The 20,249-nt window shown below is 44.7% G+C and overlaps 1 protein-coding gene across 1 annotated transcript in view; it reads left to right on the top strand.

Moving 5' to 3' along the window:
* PTPN5 (protein tyrosine phosphatase non-receptor type 5) overlaps positions 1-20,249 on the top strand; it is a 529,877-nt gene that overhangs the window by 245,868 nt on the left and 263,760 nt on the right. Inside the window, exon 4 of the mRNA XM_086957871.1 lies at positions 1,243-1,338. Coding sequence (XP_086813997.1) covers positions 1,243-1,338 — 96 coding nt within the window. The remainder of the gene's footprint in view (positions 1-1,242; positions 1,339-20,249) is intronic.

Raw genomic sequence — 20,249 nt, 5'->3', positions numbered from 1 at the left:
ACACTACATAATTAAACTCCACTACATACCACTCCTCAACACAAAATACCATTCCACATAATTACTCAATTTACCACACAATCCCACTTCACATAATTCCAGTACACTTAACCGCATCGCTGCGGCTGCTTTTCCCGCTGTGTGCGGCAATTTTTTAAAAAAAGGCCGCGTTACATGACGAGCTCAGCTCGTCATCCGCACACGACCACCGTGGCTGATGACGAGCTGAGCTCGTCATCAGCAGCGAAGGGGTTAATACCACTTCATTATAATCCACATATTTCCACTGACCACTGTGCCACATAATTCCACTTCAGCAATCCAATCCACGCCACACAATTCTACAACTAACAATTCCAATTCAACTACTATAATTCCACTACATACCACATACATGCACCCCAGAACACATGGATTAAACACATTGTCATTTCCAACGCCAAGAGCTCTAACTCAAGCAAATGCGAGACCTATTGCATTTCCAATGCATGTTCTAAATTGGTGTGGGATTGTTCTTGTGCTGTGTTTTCACTCACTGTATTACTGTTTGTGCACTACATAAATACTTTATACATTGCTTCTAGGTTAAGCCTGATTGCTTTTGTGCTAAGCTACCGGACTGTTTAACACAACTTCATTTAGTGACTTTTGTGGTTCACCCAGTCAGGTATTTTGGCTGTGGCTTGAGCAGGGCTGATACCCTACTCAACCAACATCCCAGTTTCTCACAGGGGATCAACATATGCTGACCTTTAGTACACTTCAGACAATTTCTTTGTATTTAGAAATATAAACTGTATCTGTTTCAATGGTCTTTTCCCAAAGCTGTACCAGATTGGGCCTCCAAATACTTTTAGAGAAAGACAATTCTGTATTTTAATGCCATATGTCTGTAACAAAACCATTGAATTTCACCGTAAAAAGCACAGTTGTGGCTCAAATGCAAAACAATCACTTAAATTTGCTTGCTAGAGTTTGCAAGGCAAACCATAACTCACAACTCATGTACTAAGTTATTGACATGTTATTCCTTGAGGTGGCCACAAAATGAAATGATCTATAGGATTACAGACAAGCTGGAAAACAACATTGAATGTAGAATTCTTGGTGAACCTAATAATGTGCTTCCCTGGATAAAAATATTTTTCTACAACAACACTCAGATAAGCTACTAGCAGTGTATTATCTATTATATGTATTGTGTATGTAATACATTTTGATTTGATTTATGTTTTCTTATAGGACCTGACAACTTTGCAAAGAGGATTTTGGAATTTTGAGATGCCCTCTTTCCTGCTGGCCTTCATTTTTCTAGGCACGATACTCATAGGAACTGTGGTAAGTTGAAAGTACTAAACTTGAATTCTTGCACTTTTTAAATGTGATTGTTCTTTCCTTTTGGGTGAGTTTGCATGAGCTGTTTAAACATGAATTATGACACTCTTTTGTGCCCAATATTTTTTACAAATTGCAATTGTTTCCTCTGGGTGTTCATTTGTGTCTAATGTGTAAAAACACATTATTGCAATCCAATTTGTGCACTCTTTCAGTACAAGAATCTTTCTAACAATTAGTATGCAGTCTGTAAAGTGCTATCTTTATCTGGGCTTATGAAATGTCATTTTATTTCCTAATAACCTAATAAAAGAAAATGTGTTAACTCTATAAAGCATACACATCATACAATAAGGCGTTGAACATTGCTCTCCCAGGGTTAGAGCCAGGGATCGATTTCCAAGATGCTCACATGAGATAAATGTGTGCATAATTACTGTAAATGGGAAATGTTTCTATAGATAGGGTATCATAAAAATCGGATATGGGTCTGGTCTTCTTCGACTAATGTTGGAAAACCCTGCACAGGGGCGCAACATGTACACAATGGATTGAAAACAACGGCAATTGCTCCAAAGAACTTTATAAAGTAATTCATGAGCTCTGCAAATCCACTAATCTGTCCCAATCCATGGCACCCACAGTAGATAACAGCGAGCTACTTAACAACTTTTTCAGTGACAAAGTGACAAAAACTATGCCACCTTTAACAATCAACCCAAGGAAGATAATACAGACTGGGAAACCATGACTCCTCATCCGCTGGCTCATGGCCACCTAGCCACTCTGGCCTCCCTCTCAGAAGAACAGGTAGCTAAAGCCATGACTGAGGTCAAGGCAGGATCACCACTCGAACCCTGACCACACTTCATTTTTTCCAGACTAGTGTCAGCTCTCTGTCCTCATGTCACACAAATCTTTAATCAATTCTTAGGGCTAGCCTCCTTCCCCACCATATAGAAGAAAACAGTGGTCTTTCCTCTACTAAAAAAATCAGGCTTAGAAATGTGTGATCCAGCAAACTATCATCCAATCTAACAGCTACCAAATCTATCCAAAGTCTTGGAGAGATTGGTAAATAGACAACTCACCGCCTTCCTCGAAACCAATAACCTACAAGACTCTTCCCAAACTGGTTTTAGAACCAATACCAGCACTGAGGCCATGCTACTCGCCGTGTCTGACAATATCAGATCCCTAGTGGATCAAGGCAGACCCATAGCACTGATCCTCCTGGACCTCACAGCGGCTTTCAATACCGTATCTCATAACAATCTACTTCAAATTCTCCACGAGAAAGGACTGCACTCGAAAGCCCTCGTGTGGTTCCCATTCATTCTGAAACATAGAACCTAAAAAATTCAAATGGGCCCTCACTCTTCTACTCCAAAAAGTATCAAGCACGGAGAGACCCACAGGGAGCCTCCCTAAGCCCCACTGTTTTTAACGTATATGTTTCTTCCCTTGCAAACATCAGCAGGAAATGGGGATTTGACATCTATTCTTATGCAGATGACATGCAACTACTGATCCCTCTGGATAACATACTTGCCAACGTTGACACTAAGAGCAACCTACTTAACTGCCTCACCGAAGTCACAACCTGGATGACGAGATCACTGCCTAAAGTTAAATGCTGGTAAATCCGAGATCTTGCTCTTCGGAGGGGCACACTCAATCTGGGACAGTAGCTGGTGACCTCAACCGTTGAAACCACCCCTGAACCTAAGTGCATTGCAAAAATCCTTGCATCCTATTTGATGAGGCACTCTCCATGCAGGACCAATTATGCACGCAATGTGGAAAAAGTTTTGCCACGCTGAAACGTTTCCGAAGACTTTTTCCTTGGATTACACTGAATTGCTGGAAGACGGTCACCCAGGCCTTCTTTTTAAGTCGACTAGACTACGGAAATGCACTTCATGTGGGCATGTCCAACTACCTTTTTTCTCTCCAACAAGTAGTCCAAAACGCTGCTGCCAGACTGATCTGCAATAAAACTAGATACAGCTCAGCATCCGACAGCATGAAGGAACTACATTGGGTAACGGGGTGACAAAGAGCCAAATTCAAGCTCCTCTACTATTCTCACAGAAGCCTGCATAATACAGGCCCACACATCCTGCAAGATAAAATGGCATTTCAGGTCCCTTCACGGAACCTGAGATCGCGTCATCAGGCCCTGGCAAAAGTTAAACGCACCACCGGAGCCAGGATGGGAGATTGTTCCTTTTCTAAGTCAGCTGCTGTCTTATGGAATGGCCTCCCACTTGACCTGCTTCTGACAGACGATCACCTGCTTTTCAGAAGGAAGCTAAAAACCTTCTTGTTAGTCTTTAATATAAACAACTTATGACGCAATCAAATACCCTGTCTCTTACTCCGCATGGCATGCTTCCCTGCGCTGTGATGTCCTCCGGGATGAATGCTGCGCTTTACAAATACAAAATACAAATACAGGGAAAAAGATTGTCTTTGGTCCTATTCTGTAATATTAATGGTAGGTACTACCTCATTTCATCATCATTTAGTCATGTAAGTTAACAAATGAATGATACATGCTTTGAAACCTATATGCAGATGCTTCTTCCATTTCATGAATAACTAAATACAAAAAGGTACCCATTTCTTGTAGCCATTCTTCAGTGTCTGTTGAAGTTTAATATTTTATTTTTTGTCAGTCCTGTTTCCTTCAGATGATTGCTCTTCCTCTGTGATTATCCCCGTGCTACTGTCACCATAAACAGAAGCACATTGAAGTTGGTAAGAGGCAGCATGCATTCTATACCAAAACAAAACAAAATAACCAATAAATTCTCACCTTCTATCTCCAAAATATATTATCTATGCTTCCATCCGTAAACAAATCTTAGAGTTGGTGTAAACATAGGCTCTATTCTATGAATGTAAACTTAGTGATAGGAAACCTTTTCAAGTGTGATCAATTTGATGGTGCCTTACAACAGACTTGCTTACATTATACTCACACTATGCAATGCTTATAATACATTATTTAAAATACCATTATGCAGGGCCAATTTTTCGGTCACTCCAGAGACGTCCTTTGGTAGAGGGTACACTACAAGTAGAGCACCATTCTATACAACATAAACCTATTGATCGTAACCACTTAATTTTCTCTGAGACTATAGCTGTCTTTGGATGTGCAAGTCCACTGCTACCATTGTAATACTAGGTCTCACTCATAATGGGCAGACCGCTGCATAGGAAGTAGGTTTAGAACATAAATACCTGGCAACTTCCAATAAAAGATGTAGGTTTCAAGTACCTTCTTGTAAACTTTGCCATACTCTCTTTAAAACTGGTTTCTACATATTTAGGGGCACATGCATTAAAGTAAGGAATTGCGATTCCTTAGTAGCAATTTTTAAGGAATCGCTTTTAAGGACTCGCAATTCCTTATGCATGTAGGAATCACGAATTAAATTGCAATTCCTACACATTCCCTAATAGCGAATCGCAAATTTTGATTCTCTATTAGAGTATGCCTTCCCATTCATTCATATGGGCCTACGGAGCCATAGGAATGAATGGGACAGCATTCGCAATTTGCGAGTACCAAATAGGTATAGCAAATTGCAAATGCATTTTCAAGGGTACTATGGGGCTTAAATAGCACATGTGGCGCACACACATGCTTTAAGGGCACATGGCACTTAGAAAAATGCAATTGTATGCATTTTTTAAAGGAATTGCCAATTACCATCAACTTTAAGTTGATGGTACTTTGCGATTCCTTAATGCAAAGTCGCAATCTAAGGTTGTGACTCTGCATTAAGGAATTGCAAATTGCGATTCCCCCAAAGCATTCACAAAATAAGTAATGCAAATTTTGCGATTATCTATTTTGTGAATAGCTTTTGGGTTGATGCATCCCAAATGGCAAAATACCCGTCGCAAAGGGACCGATTCTGCGAATACGCCCGGTTGCGACCACTATTTTGCTTGATGCATGTACCCCTCTGTGCCTTGCATCTTACAGAACAGAGCAATATCTACCTCAGTTGATATACACCTCAAATAAATTAATCGTAGTTTGCTTGATGTGTTTTCCACTCTGGCTGGCAAATTATTCTTTTGCACGCCTAATGCCGATTCCTGCATACATCAGTTCTGTCAGTGATGCCCCATCAACATTTAAATAGAAATACAAATATTGTATGAAATGCTCTGCTTTGAAGAGTAACTCTAGCAATCCACTGACATTCAATAGTTTCTAAAGGCAGACCAAATTTACTTTACTGGTAGTCTGCTCAAAATTCTGTCCAAGGGCCACCAATGGATTTTAACCCGGATAATGTAAACCAATCACAGTTAGTAGAGATCTCATATAGTTATGTATACAGTTCAGTGCTGGAAGAGAAACCACATTTATATTGCAACAAAGAGTCCCAAAAAAATGCGAAAATTCAAGCCATACACAAAGAAACATTAGTCAAAAATAAGATAGGCAGGTAATATAGTGTTTCTGAGAAGCAGCTTTAGAAATAACTCTGGAGCCAAGTGAGATTCAGTACTCTGGATTATATTGATCCTATAAAGAGAGATAAATGCAGATGGACAAGCCTATGTTGCAGCTGCCTGAATGTTCAAGATGGAGCCATGCATCATGTTGAATGAGACCAAACATTTTTGGAAAGTTCCGTCCCAGCATGCTTATAAGCCAAGGAAATAACAGCCTTGATCGGTCTGGATAGAGTAGATCTAGAATACTTACTCCCATATTAGCATGATCAAAATTGATGAACAAGGAATCTAACTTCCTAAAGATAGAAGACTTTTTCAGATTATTAATAAAAAGCCTTTGTACATCCAGAGAAGCAATGAAAGGGTCAGAGGATATCACATTCAAGAGGAAAGGCAGTATAATTTCCAGATTCCAATGAAAAACAGAGTACATTGTTGAATGAAAATTAGGCCCCAGAGATAAAACCCTCCCACCCTTAAACATCTTCAAATAGTGATATTAGCACTGAAGAAAATCCAATTCTCCCAGTCTCCTGGCTGAAGGTATGGCAAACAGGAAAAAACATGTCTCTGAGGATTCTTCCAGAGCTTCAAAGGGGAAACCCTGCAAAAAAAGACAGGGCAGGTGGAAGATCGCATGGAGGAAAAGAAAATCACGTGTGGTCTAATAAACACAAATCTCCTAAAAATTCTACCTACCAAGAAATCAATAGCATCCAGGTTACGGCAAGGGGATCTAAAGGCTCTGATGGCAGAACATTGAAGCTTCAAGCTGGAAATTAATATTTTGTGAAAATCCTCCTGAAGAAATGTCCAGAATAATTTCTAGGAAACAGTCCAAGGGGGATAACCCCTTCATCAAACAGCATTTATCAAAAGAGGCCCAGTCGTGATTGTAAGATCTTCTAGATGATTCTCTGTTAGAAACTTGATCAGAAAGGGAAACAGCCAAAGAAAGACCATTTCTAAGAAGACTCTTCCTTTCAGTCTCTAGACTGATATCCGAAGACGCCCCAGGACCATCCCCATCAGAAGTGCATGAACAATTGGAGACGGGTCCAAGTGAAGAATCCATTCTTTGTCGATTGCCATGGAGTGAACAAGGGGGGAAACAAGATTTTTATCACCAAAATAGAACCACTAGAATGATATCCAACCTCTCCCTCTGAACTCTGAGAAGGACTTTTGACATGAAGGGACACAGCGGAAAAACATAGTGGAGATCTCTTAGGCATGGCTGGAGAAAGGCACTTGTTCCCAGCGACTGAGTGCTCCCTGGTCTGGAAAAGAACTTGAGCATTTGAGAGATCCACAAACAGATCTATAGCTGAAACCCCACCTTCTGCATACATTCTGAAAAACCTGGGGATTGAGAGAAAACTCAAATGGACTGGGAAATATTCACCTCTATCTGTCTGCCTGAATGTTCTGACACCCCTTGATGTGCACTGCTCTTATAAAAAGCAGATTCGCCTCCTTCAAAGACATTATCTGTAAAGCTATATGGTTCAGAGAACAATTTCTCCTTCCAAATTGATTGATGATATAAGCTTTTTCAACTACTCATCAACTCTCTCCAGTTTGATGAATGATTGGACTTCTGGGCTGACCAAAGTACCTGAGTAGTTGAACCCTAGAACTGCTCCTCAGCCCCGTCTGTTGGCACCCGTCATCAGTGTCAGAGAGTTTAAGAGAGCAAAGGAGGTTCCCTGATCAAGAACAGCTGAATCCATCCACCAACTCAGATGAGCTCTGACCATCAAAATTACTGAAATGATTATCTCATAGTCCTCTAAAGCTGAGACCCAATGTTGAAATATGTGAAGGACTACTTGACCCAGGTGAAAGAGAGCCTAGAGGATGATGAACACTGTTGCAGCCTCAAAGAGAAGGGGGGGAAATCAACACAACCTCCTCTATAGAGGCATGCAGCTCAATACTGGAGAGTAGGAACAACATAATAATTACCATGTGTCCTTGGACTCAAAGCCATTCCCTTACTGAGCCATATTTAATCTCAGGAGGTGGTCAAGATGAATACATAACTTCCTTTTTAATGCAGCTGGAACCTTGCCCACGTCTGTCCAGGAATTGGCCCCACTGAACTCTAGATCCTGAGAGGGTATGTGAACCAACTTGCCTCTGTTCAACAGAAACCGAAAGTGCTCCAATTCCCTGCAAGCTTCCTTTTTATGTTGCATTGTAATGGCATATTAATGGGAGTGAATAAGCAGATCATCGAGGTAAGGACAAACCCTATCTCCCTCTTGTGAAAAAATCCATCACCGGAGCCAAAATCTTAGTGAAAACACTTGGAGCCATCTTTATCCCAATGGGAAGGCCAGAAAACTACCAATGCTCCGTTCCAACACATAATCTGAAAAATTGTTAACTGACAGGAGCTATGGGGATATGTAACTAGGTATCCTGTAAATCGATTTTGGTTTGGATGTTCCCCTCAGAATTAAGAGGAACGACTTACTGAAGGGAACACATTTTGAACTGAACTGTACAAATGAATTTGTTTAGCTTATTCAAGTCTGCTATCTACTTCTGCAATAAAACAACTCAAGAGTACCAACCCAGCCCCTGTTGACTTACGGGGACCCAAACAGTGGCCTTTTTCCTGGATAGGGTAAACACACTCTCTAGAAAGGCTTTCCTCCTTGTGTTGTTCCCTGAAAGAGTAGTAGGAATAAATTGTGCACGCAGAGGAACGGGAAAAAGGGTTATGCTGTATCCCACTGAGATCACCTGCAGGACCACATTGTCAAACACTCTGGTAATCCAATAGGCCAGAAAATAAAAAGGTAACCCTCCCAACAGGACACGGGCACCTGGCATAGTCCGCCACATTGAGGGGGATTGCCCTTGAAATTAGGAAGTTGACGATTGGGATTCGTATTCTGAGATTTAGGTTGAAATCTCAACCTGTAGATCTAAAAATTAGACCTCTTATCCTTGTATTTGACAAAACCCATCTTTTTCTTGTCAAAGGTTTTCTGCCTGAATTTGAAAGGCTGAGAATGTTTATAGTTCCTAAAGGATTTATGCCGGATTTCTATTAGTTAGCCTCCGAACAACTTATTCCCTGAAAAAAGCATAAAGAGAAGGCAATTCTTTTGAAAATAATCCACTTTCTACCCTCTCAAATGCAAATAATGCCTAGCAGACAGCTCCCCACTCCCAGCTAAAGCCATCGCAAAAGCTCTAAGGTCATCAAAAATATCAGACAGATGTTTCGCTTGAAACTCCATCTGTGCTAGCATCTGAGAGAAATCATTCCTTTCTTGAATGGCGGAGGAAAGTTACTGAAAGTCCTTGACCAAAGATTGAGAAGTGTACACTGAATACATTTCTGACCTCTTGGAAAGACTCAGGCCAACATACCCTCACTTCAAAGTTCCTTCAGTCTTTTCATGAACAACAGCAGAGTCCACTACATCCTCACTCAAAAGGGCTTTATGACTCACCAAATTGCTCATTAGGGGGTCAATAGAAATACTATGGGGCAGCTCCATATCTCCTGAAACTAAAGGATATAATGTACCCAGGAATCTAGGAACAGAGATCCTATCAGGGACTCTCCATTCGCTTTGTAGAAGTTCTCCAAGTAACTGACTAATATCAACCACTGAAATTACTTCATATTTCACCACTAATCCTTTGTAGGCTTCCTGAATAGTGTGCGTCAACAAGCGCTATATAAATACACACCTTTGTCCTCTATCCTTCTGCTATCATTCCAAACCCAAATAACTGACTAACCTATCCACCACTTAAAATGTACTTGCATGTTTCACTATACTAATTCAACACTAATCCTCTATGGGTCCCGGTGTAGCGTAGCGTGCTACTCGCCGAAAAATTGCTTGGACACCTCCTCAGGGGTAGTAAGCGTTATATAAATGCAATTACAATACATTACAATACTGCTCGCCTCTCAAAGTGATGGAAGCAATACCCACAGAAGAAGGTTCCACTGAATCTGTCATAAGTTGCAGATTGGAAGACAAATAAGAAATAATGGGTTTCAAATCTTTCTTATGAATATGTTTTCCCCTTGTAGTAGAAGGGTTTTCAGGAAATCCAATATCCTCTTCGTCATAATCTGATGGAGCCCAGGAAAAGACACAAAAACTGGAAGACACTGAAGAAGAATGATGGGGGATTCCACTGCACCCCTAAATAATTCATATGCCTCTGAAAGTGATTTCACAATATTTTGTAATGCCCGGTCTGCCACTGGAAAAGAGCAGGATCTGCTACGGGAGGACCCTTTGACCCCAAGCAGGATGTCTGCCTCAGAAGGACAAGAAGGAGACATATGCTGCTTCTTCTGCAATATTTTACGCATCTAGGCAGCTCCGAAGTCAAACACATAATGGGCCTACGAAACTGAGGGGCATATTACCAACAACTAGCGATAATTATCGCTATGTTGGGTTAGCGGCGATATTTTTATCGCTGAGCTGCGGCGATTTTTATCGCTTAGGAACCTTGCTATTATCAAGGTTTATCTCCTAAGCGATAAAAATCGGCCGAAATGCATGAATATCGCTGAAAAGTCAGCGATATTCATGCATTACCGAGCGAATGCTCTTAGCCATGTTATCAACCTCCCATTGGATAACATGGCTAAGAACTTCTCAGGGGCAGGTCTTAGCTTTTGGAGATATTCGCACTTAGCGCGAATATCTCCAAAAGTTGGTAATAGGAGATAGCGATGTTAGCGACTGTTTCCAGTCGCTAACATCTTGGCACGCCCACTTTGCATGTCATTAGTGATTAATATCACTGACATCCAAAGCAGGGCCCAAGATGGTCGCTATCTCCTACTAGCTGTCGCTAACTGGAGTTAGCGACAGCTAGGTAATAGGGAGATAATTTTATCTCCGCTTTCTTGGCTTTTAAAGCCAAAAAAGCGGAGATAAACCCCCTTGATAATATTCCCCTAAGAGTCCTAAATATAGGGAGAAGGGTCCTTATCATAGGAGATCAAAAGAATACCTAGGAAAACAAAACCCACAGGAATATTCCAGAGTCAGTAATTAATTTAAACATATACCAAGGCAACTCAACTTGGTGCTAACAGAAATAAATAAACTAAATTGTAATGCATTATATATTTTCCAACAGTCGAATAGAAAAGCTACCTTAGAACGGGTTGAGATGACATCACTTGTTATTAGCGCCTCTTATCTCTTTATGCAGACCTGGCCCAGCAGACTGCTGCCCATAACGGTAAATAAACAAACAGCAGTAAATAGATATAAATGGGTTACCTGGCAATGAAAGCCTTTCACAGTCTGCTGCACCATGAAACGCTCTCCATGAGTGTAAGAGCCCCTCTGGGAGAGGACCGGCTTCAGCATCCCCGTAGTGTTGCTATGCATCAGGCAACACCATGTGGGGCGCACGCGAGAGGGGGGATTAGGTTTGTTACCCCTATTTATTTATTTGTTTGTTTATTTATTTTATGCGTTTTTATGTAGCGCGGAATTTACCCGATGGTGTCAGAGCGAGTCACAGTAGGAACAGTAGTGAAACATGAGGAAAAATTGCAAGTCGGCATGTTACAAAAGCAAACGCTACGTTACATAAGGCAATGGTGACAATTGTGCATGTATCAAGAGCAAACAAAATACAAGAGGTAGCAATCGATACGTTACAAGAGGAAAAAAGTGACGTGTGTATGTTACAAAAGCGTACAAAGTACAAATAGAGGTAAAATACTGCACTAAATGGCAGATACTCAAAACACAAGAACAAACGTTACGTTACATGAGGCAATGGTGGCAATTGTGCATGTATCAAAAGCAAACAAAAAACAAGAGGTAATGAACGATACATTACAAGAGGGAAAGTGACGTGTGCATGTTACAAATGAAAGTGACGTGTGCATGTTACAAAGGAGTACACAATACAAGTAGAAGTATAATACTGCAATAAATGGACACCTGCATCCTAGAGTAAATAAAAAGCCCGTGCAGAAATGGACGTGGTTATTAGGAATACCACCAAAGTAGACGCATGGTGCTGTCTCCATTTCTTTGCAGCTGCTGCGGCCTTGCGATATTACACTGGTGATGAGGGGGCCGCACTACCCACACGTGCACTTGCATCCGCAATCTCCTGTTTGCAGCTGGTCACTGCCTGTGGGCATGTCTGGTACCATCACCGCAGGCTGCGACCTACATCTCCTAGCTGCTCCTGAGGCTTCTGCCCTCCCGACTGCATAACTGTTGCACCTGGTGTGGGCCCCAAATCCGAAGTGGCTGCATCCATCCCTTTATCTGCTGGCCCACCCTGATCATGCCAAGCTGCTGACGCAGGCCTCTGCCTTTGGCCCCTCACCCTGCATGTGTTGCCTCATGGTGGGTGCCCTCCGGGTGATCACACCCGAGCTGTGCCGATGTGCAATCACCCGCTCTGGTGAGCGCGTCGCAGGGCACCCTGCCCGCCCGAGCTCCTGCTTGCCTGCTGCCTGGTCCAGCTTACTTTCACCCCTACATGTCAAGCTGTTCTTTGTTCAAGCAGGGACCGGAGACCCTCTGCATGTGGCTTGGATGCTGTCGCCTGTGTGTGCCCTTGCCTTTGCTTTGCCCTGGCCATTGGCCTCTGCCTGTGATGCCTAATCCTGGCTGTGTCTCACCAGAAGACCCCCTGCTGTGCTACCACCAAACCTGCCTTCTGTCTATCGCTGTTTGTTGCCACCCTCCAGCCCCACACGCCAGGTACCTCCAGACTGTACCAGGACGCCTCACACACTGCAACTGCCCATACCGGTGCCACAGTGAGTGCTACTTCCCCTGTGTACCCCATGCCTGGCCTGTTGCAAGAAGTCTTCCATCCTTGAAGCCATCACTGGGCTCCCGCCGTCGTAAGCCCCCACTGGTAGGTGTGGGTGGAAGACATGGAGAACTATTTTGAAGCTGTTGAGAGGGCCACAGACAGAAAACGGTACGTGTTTCTCCAACTGGATGGTGCTGAAATCCACAGAATCTCAAAAAGTGTTGTTGAATTGAACCCCCACACGTCTACACCATCCTGAAAAATGCTATCACACCACACTTTGAGCCATAGCAAACCTTGAGTATGAACGGTTTTTGCTTTGCCAAGCACAGCAGAAAGCCTGTGCAGCCCATATGGATCTGAACCAGCCCGCATCCATAAAAGAGGAACCCATCAATACCATTCACAAAGAAATACCGAAACCAAGTCAGACCCAGACATATCGAAAGCATCAGGCCGCACCTGTGGGTGGTGTGGAGTCTGGAGGTATACTCGTTTAAACATTGGTATCTCAAGCTCAGTCTAAGTTTTCCAACATATCATCAAAGAGGTTCTGCGCGGTCTCCCAGGCATGCTCAATGTAAGTGACAACACCCTGGTGCACACCCCGACTCTCGAGGAACATCTCACTTGCCTCAGAGCAGTCTTCACAAGGTTCAAAGAGACAAATGTGATTTCCTGAGGATTTACATCAGCTTCTTCAGGTACCAGTTCTCTGACCGGTGTTTGGCCCTGATACTGGAAAAGTGAGCGACATTCAAAGTGCACCAGCCCCTTTCTTGGTGTCCGGCATCCACAGCTTTCTGGGAATGGTTACATATTATGGATGCTTAATCCAAACCTCCCAGATCTCACCATGCCCCTCAGAGAACTCACTAAGTCCACCAACCCCTGGGTCTGGGGAGAAGACCTAGACACCACCTTGGTATACTCTGATCCCCAGAAAGACTCTCAACTGTTTGTGACCGCCAGCCCTACAGGACTCGGAGCTGTGCTAGCCCAACATCAGAAATGTGGGGAATGGGTGCCCATCGCTTATGCTAGCCAGACACTTACACCTACTGAGTAGTGCTACCCCCAAAATGAGCGAGAGGCTATCGCCATTCTGTGGGGGTGTAGACACTTCTACATCTACCTGTATGGGCATCCGTTCATGGTGATCACAGACCACAAACCTTCAGTGCCACTATTTCGAGGGTCCTCATCCGAACCCCCCCAAGGATTGATAAATGAATCCTGCAGTTGTAGGAGTTCACCATCGCTGTAGAATACCGACCTGGCAATCTCAATCTGGTAGACTTTCTGTCTTGCCATGCCTGTCCAGTCACACCCTCAGAGTTGGCCAATGCCCGCAAGAACGAGGAATATGTCTGACTGGTGGTAGATCAATCTCGGCCAATGCCTATCTCCCTGGCTGATGGCGTAGAAGACATATAGCAGGATGAATGTCTACAGATTGCAATCTGAGCCCTGTTGGGATACTAGCGACCTCTCTGCTGTTCAGCTTAATACTGCGTGGCTGACGCAAAATCAAAGATGGTGTCCCTGCATAATGTCCGCCAGGAACTGTCTGGCGAAGGTTGTTTACTGAGAGGCCCACACCTAGTACTCCCGTACATTTACGTCACAAGTCCATGCTCCTAGCCCACGGGCTGCAGCAAGGTGTTGTCAAATAAAAGAACAGATTGCAGAGCAAAGTCTGGTACCCAGACCTGGACCAAAGAGTGGAAGGTCATATGATGTTCTCCCACCTGCCAGGCCACCGGCCAACATGACCTCCCTAGCACCTCTTATTGCAAAGAAAGGTCCAACTGCCCCTTGGCAGCGGGTTAGCACATACTTCAGGAGTCTTCCTGAAGGTTCTCATATGCTCCTTGTAGTGGATGACTACTCCCGTTATCTGAAAGTAGAGATTGCCTCAATGACTGCAGCATCAGAGGCCAACACAAAAATGGAGAAGCTGATGGCCATGCACGGCCTGTTTAGAGAGATCTGCACCGATAATGGCCCCCCTTTAATGGACAGGAATAGGCTGAGTACCTCTGCTCCAGAGTCATCAAGCACTGCCACATCACACCTCACTGGCCACAAGACAAAGGGGAGGTTGTGTGTCTGGTCAGGAATTTGACCAAAGTGATCTGCTTCTTAGTGGCAGAGAACAGCAGTATTGAACCGGCCTCATACCATAACTGCAAAAAGAATAATTAATGGAAAGAATGCAGAGCAATGTCATACATTCACCCCAGTACAGAGATCTGGGCTTAATCCATCGTTTGTTTGCTCCCCATGCTATTCCAGTTTGAACCCAGCCATATGCAAATCAGTCTTGACCCTTCATCCAATGGGAACAGTCCAGCTCGAACTGCTAGGCCAGGTCCTCCCTAGACTGGAAATAAACGCCGGGAGGTCAGGTTTCTCATTGCGAGTGGTCACATATGCTCGCGACCGCTCGTGATGAGAAACTACCAGTCCGCGTAGAGAAAGCTGCTACTCGAGTAGAAATCTACTTGAGCAGCAGAAAACGACCGCTTGCACTGTGCAAGATGTGATTTGCACTGATTGCACAGTGCGGACAAGCATTGGCACTGTGCAATCAGTGCAAACAGCATTTTTCACAGTGCACTACGCAGTTAGCTCGCATAGTGTGAAGTGCACTTCGCGTTGCTACGCGTAGCGCTACTACACGAACTACGCCCAGGGTTAGTCAAGACTGATTTGCATATGGCCAGGTCTAAACCTGGGTGGCATAAAATTCACATTCATCTACTTCTGGAGGAAGGCAGGTTTGATGCTCTGTTTATTACTGAAACTTGGCTCAATAAACTTTGCCCCATTCATCCTAGTGGCGCTGCCCTCTGCATTTCACATTCATAGACTTGACTGTATGGGGAAGATTACCATCCCAGACTGCGAACGCGGCCAATTCACCATTTCCTTCACCCCTACACATACCTTTTCAGGGCTGCTAATTTATAGATCCCCTGGGCCTGAGGCAGAGTTCTTAGAAGGATTTCGGGACTTAGCCTCCAGTCTTTTGTTGAAGAAAACCTACATTACCACCCTAGGAGATCTCAACCTGTACTTTTGAGATAAGAGTATCCCCAAAGTCAAGAGGCTGGAGCAGAAATGTAGAACTTAGCACATTCCTAACAGCTACTCACATCTAAGGTCATATAGCTGACCTTGTGATCACCAATAACCATAAAATCTCAATACTCACCCTCACCCCAGTACTGTGGTCGGACCACCATTTAATTTAGTTTGTATTAGAAAAGGGGGAGGTAGCTAAGACTAGCCTCCATCCTATGAAGACTGCCCCCTTCCTCGAGCGAGAAAATGGGCTAAGCTTAATGTATAAATTTGGCTTGATTCCCTGTTGTCCTCTGGCTTTAGAACCTATGGAAGCATTGAGGAAGTATATACCAACTGGGAAAGGTGGATTTATCAGTCTTTGGAGGAATCAGCACCCAAAATAAACCCTAAACCAATCAATGTCATCAAAAAGGCACATTGGTTTAACTTTCAGCTAACAGAATTAAAGAAAGAGTGTAAAAAGCTGGAAAAGGAATGGAGAAAGACATATGACACCTACTTAAATCTAAATATGAGGCAGCGATTAGAACCTATCATACCCAAATGAGAGAGGTACAGGCAGGGTTCTTTAAGGACAAGATTGCACAGGCTTAGAAGTCATCCAAAGAGCTGTTTAAAGTGGTGAAATTCCTGACCAGGATTACACAAAACGCCACTCATCAGCAGGCCTCTAAGAAAAAATGCAATGCACTGGCCACATTTTTTCACAAAAAGGTGATTGACATTTATAGCTCCTTCCATGTTGAACCGAACACCTCCAATGGCCATGAAACAGATCAAGTGGTGGGGGTAAGCCCTGCATTGACGCAGTTTCCCAAATTGGATAAGGAGACGTCCCAATCTCTCATGAGGGAAATTCGTTAAGGCTCCCCTCTGGGTTCCGCCACCCGCTCCAATCCTTGTAACCGTCATTAAGGCCGTTTTGCCATCTATTGTTCGCATGTAAAACCTCTCTCTGCAGTCAGGTACAGTCTCCTCACTATGGAAGCAGGCAATAATAAAACCACTGCTAAAGAAAACCTAGTATGGATCCTGCCCGGCCAGAGAAATTCCGGCCAATATCACTTCTCCCATTTATTAGTACAATTGTGGAGAAACATGTTAACAGAACTCTCTCACAATTCCTGGAAGATCATCTTCGGTTACACCCTACACAGATGGGGTTCCGCCCCCAGCACAGCACGGAATCCACCCTGTTAGTGGTGTCTGAAGAACTAAAAATGACCCTGGATCAAGGAGGAGCAGCTGCAATACTGTTCCTGGACCTACATGCAGCTTTTGATGCTGTCGACTATGGCTTGCTGGCTAACAGGCTCCGGGCAATTGGTATTCAAGGGAATGTCCTGAACTGGTTGGGGATCCTTCCAGGTTATGGAAGACAGCCTCTTATCTGATAGTAAGCTACTCATGTGGGGGGTGCCACAGGGCTCATCGCTTAGCCCCACATTGTTTAATATCTATAGGCGCCCTCTGGTGGATATAAATCAAGGATATGGAATCTCAGTAATCTCATACGCTGATGACACCCATTTGGTGGTGTGTCTTGACTCCTGGATCAATGGTGAATCAAGCCTGATGGATCAGGTGGTCAAATAGATGACAGAGAGCTGTCTTAAAGTAAACGGGGACAAAACCGAACTGATGGTCCTCGGCAATGCAGGTGTACCTAGGCCCCTGGCTAGCTGGTCACGCTGCCTAGGGAGTGCTCCAGTCCTGAGCACTGCATTCAAAAATCTCCGCTTCTGGATGGATAAGGAGCTCACCATGGATACCCAGGCAACCAAGGTGGCAAGTACTTGATTTGGGCTGCTAAGAATGCTCAGGAAAATCCTGGACCTAATTCCCCTACAGCTAAGGAAAACTGATGCACTCCTTGGTCACGTCCCACCTGGACTATGACAACGTGCTTCTTTTGGGCGCTCCTATGTATGTCGTCAATAAGCTACAGCTAGCTCAGAATGCAGCAGCTAGACTTCTCTGTCAGATTCCAATGAAGAAATCAGTGAAGATGCATCGCAGACAGCTACATTGGCTCCATATTGAGGCTAGCATTAAGTTTAAAGTACTTTGTATCACATATAGAGCCATAAACAACACAGGGCCCAGGAAGATTAGAAATCTAGTCGGCCTATACCTCCCTATTTAAACCTGAGGTCAGGCTCTGAGGGATTGTTAAACATTACCAGAATAAAAAGGGGCCAGATGGGGGGGAAGAGCCTTTTCCCACCTTGCGCCCAAGTTATAGAACTCTCTTCCTAGGGAGTTAAGATTCACAGTATCAGAATCCACCTTCAGGAAGAAACAAAAAATCTGGTTGTTTAACGAATGCGACTAACCTCCCTCTTTCTCGCTTCTCTGTACTCTAGCGCTGGGAGGCCTCCAAGTAGCCATGTGCTCTATAAATCCTGTAAATCATTCCGTCCATCAATTGTGTGTCATTTGCTTTCTCGCCCTAAGTGCACCTGTTATGCTCAGAAGTGGGTCTCGGGCTCACTGTGCCACTGGATTCAAGCTATCCTGGCTGATGAGGGGTGAAACCCCAAAACCGGTCCAAGGATGCTTGTTTCGGGCACAGGGAGAATCTTGCTTGGCAATTCTGACTGGCTGTTCCCATAGGCACAGGGTCAAGACTGATTTGCTTATGGCTAGGTCTAAACTTGGGTGGAATGGTGAGCAAAAGAATGATAGATTTAACCCGGATCTCTTGACTAAGTGTGATTGTTTTGATTTGTTCTGCATTACATCCATCAATTGTGTGTTTTTTGCTTTTTCACCTTGAGTGCCCGGGTAGGGCCGGATGTGGGTCCCAGGCTCACTGTGCCACTGGATTTAAGCTATCATGGCTGTCGGGGTGAAACCTTGAACCCGGTCCTAGAATGCTTGTTTCGGGTGCAGGGAGGATCTGGCTTGGAAGTTCAGGCTGGACTGTTCCCATGAGGCACATGGTCAAGATGGATTTACATATGGCCAGGTCTTAACTTAGGTGGCATGGTGACGAAAAGAATGATGGATTTAACTCAGATCTCTTGATTGGGGCTGAATGTTTAGATGTGATCTGCATTAAGTATGTCAATTGTGTGTCTTTCACTTTCTCGCCCTAAGTGCAGCGGGTATGCCCAGATGTGGATACCGGACTCACTGTGCCACTGGATTCAAACTATCCTGGCTGAAGAGGGGTGAACCCTTCAAACTGTTCCTAGGATGCTTGTTGCCTGTCCTGGGAGGATCTGGCTTGGTAGTTCGGACTGGACTGTTCCCATAAGCACAGGGTCAAGACTGATTTGCTTCTGGCCAGATCTAAACTAACCCTGGGCGGAGTTCGCGGAGTGGGGCTTCGCGGAGCTACGCGAAGTGGGCGAGAAACTACGCCCACCTCCGCACTCCGCGTAGCCCCACTCCGCAAACACCACTGGCCGCCAGCCCCGCCACCCGCCTCCCTCCCGCCCTCCCTAAATACTTTGAAATACAATAATCAAATAATTTAAAAGCACTTACCTTGCCGCCGCTGCCCGCCGCGTCCCCGGGGCTCGCGATCTTCCGTCTTCCGTACTAATGCGCATGCGCGGGCGGCCGCGCATGCGCATTTTCTCGTGAAAATGCGCATGCGCGGCCGCCCGCGCATGCGCATTAGTACGGAAGACGGAAGACGGAAGTAAGTGAGCCCCGGGGACGCGGCGGGCAGCGGCGGCAAGGTAAGTGCTTTTTAAATTATTTCCTTTCTTTCTTTCAAAGTATTTAGGGAGGGCGGGAGGGAGACGGGTGGCGGCCAGCTACGCTCCGTCTGCGGAGTGCCGCCTGGCTCCGCCAGCTCCGCAAAATGCGGAGTAGGCGGCGCTACGCACACTCCGCAGACGGAGCGTAGCTGGCCGCCCACCCCTAATCTAAACTTGGGGAGCATGGTGAGCAAAAGAATGATGGATTTAACCCAGATCTCTTGACTGGGGCTGAATGTTGTGATTTGTCCTTCATTCTGTCCATCAATTGTGTATCTTTTGCTTTCTCGCCCTAAGTGCGCCAGATAGGCCCAGACGTAGGTACCGGGCTCACTGAGCCACTGGATTCAAGCTATCCTGGCTGATGAGGGGTGAACCCCTGTAACCGGTCCTAGGATTCTTGTTGCTGGTCCAGGGAGGATCTGGCTTGGCAGTTCAGGCTAGACTGTCCCCATGAGGCACAGGGTCAAGACCGATTTGCATATGGCCAGGTCTAAGCTTGGGTGGCATGGTGAGCTAAAGAATGATGGATTTAACCCAGATCTCTTGACTGGGGGTGAATGTTTTGATTTGTTCTGCATTCCCTCCATCAATTGTGTGTCTTTTGTTTTCTCGCCCTAAGTGCGCCGGGTATGCCCAGAAGTGGGTCCTGGGCTCACTAGCCACTGGATTCAAGCTATCATGGCTGATGAGGGGTGAAACCTCGAAACCGGTCCTAGGATGCTGGTTTCCGGTCCAGGGAGGATCTGGCTTGGCAGCTCAGGCTGGACTGTTCCTATTAGGCAGAGTGGCAAGACTGTTTGCATATGGCCAGGTCTAAACTTG

Source organism: Lissotriton vulgaris, chromosome 2_1, assembly GCF_964263255.1.
Source record: "Lissotriton vulgaris chromosome 2_1, aLisVul1.2, whole genome shotgun sequence".
Taxonomy (NCBI): Eukaryota; Metazoa; Chordata; class Amphibia; order Caudata; family Salamandridae; genus Lissotriton; species Lissotriton vulgaris.
This window is presented reverse-complemented; position numbering and strand designations above follow the sequence as displayed.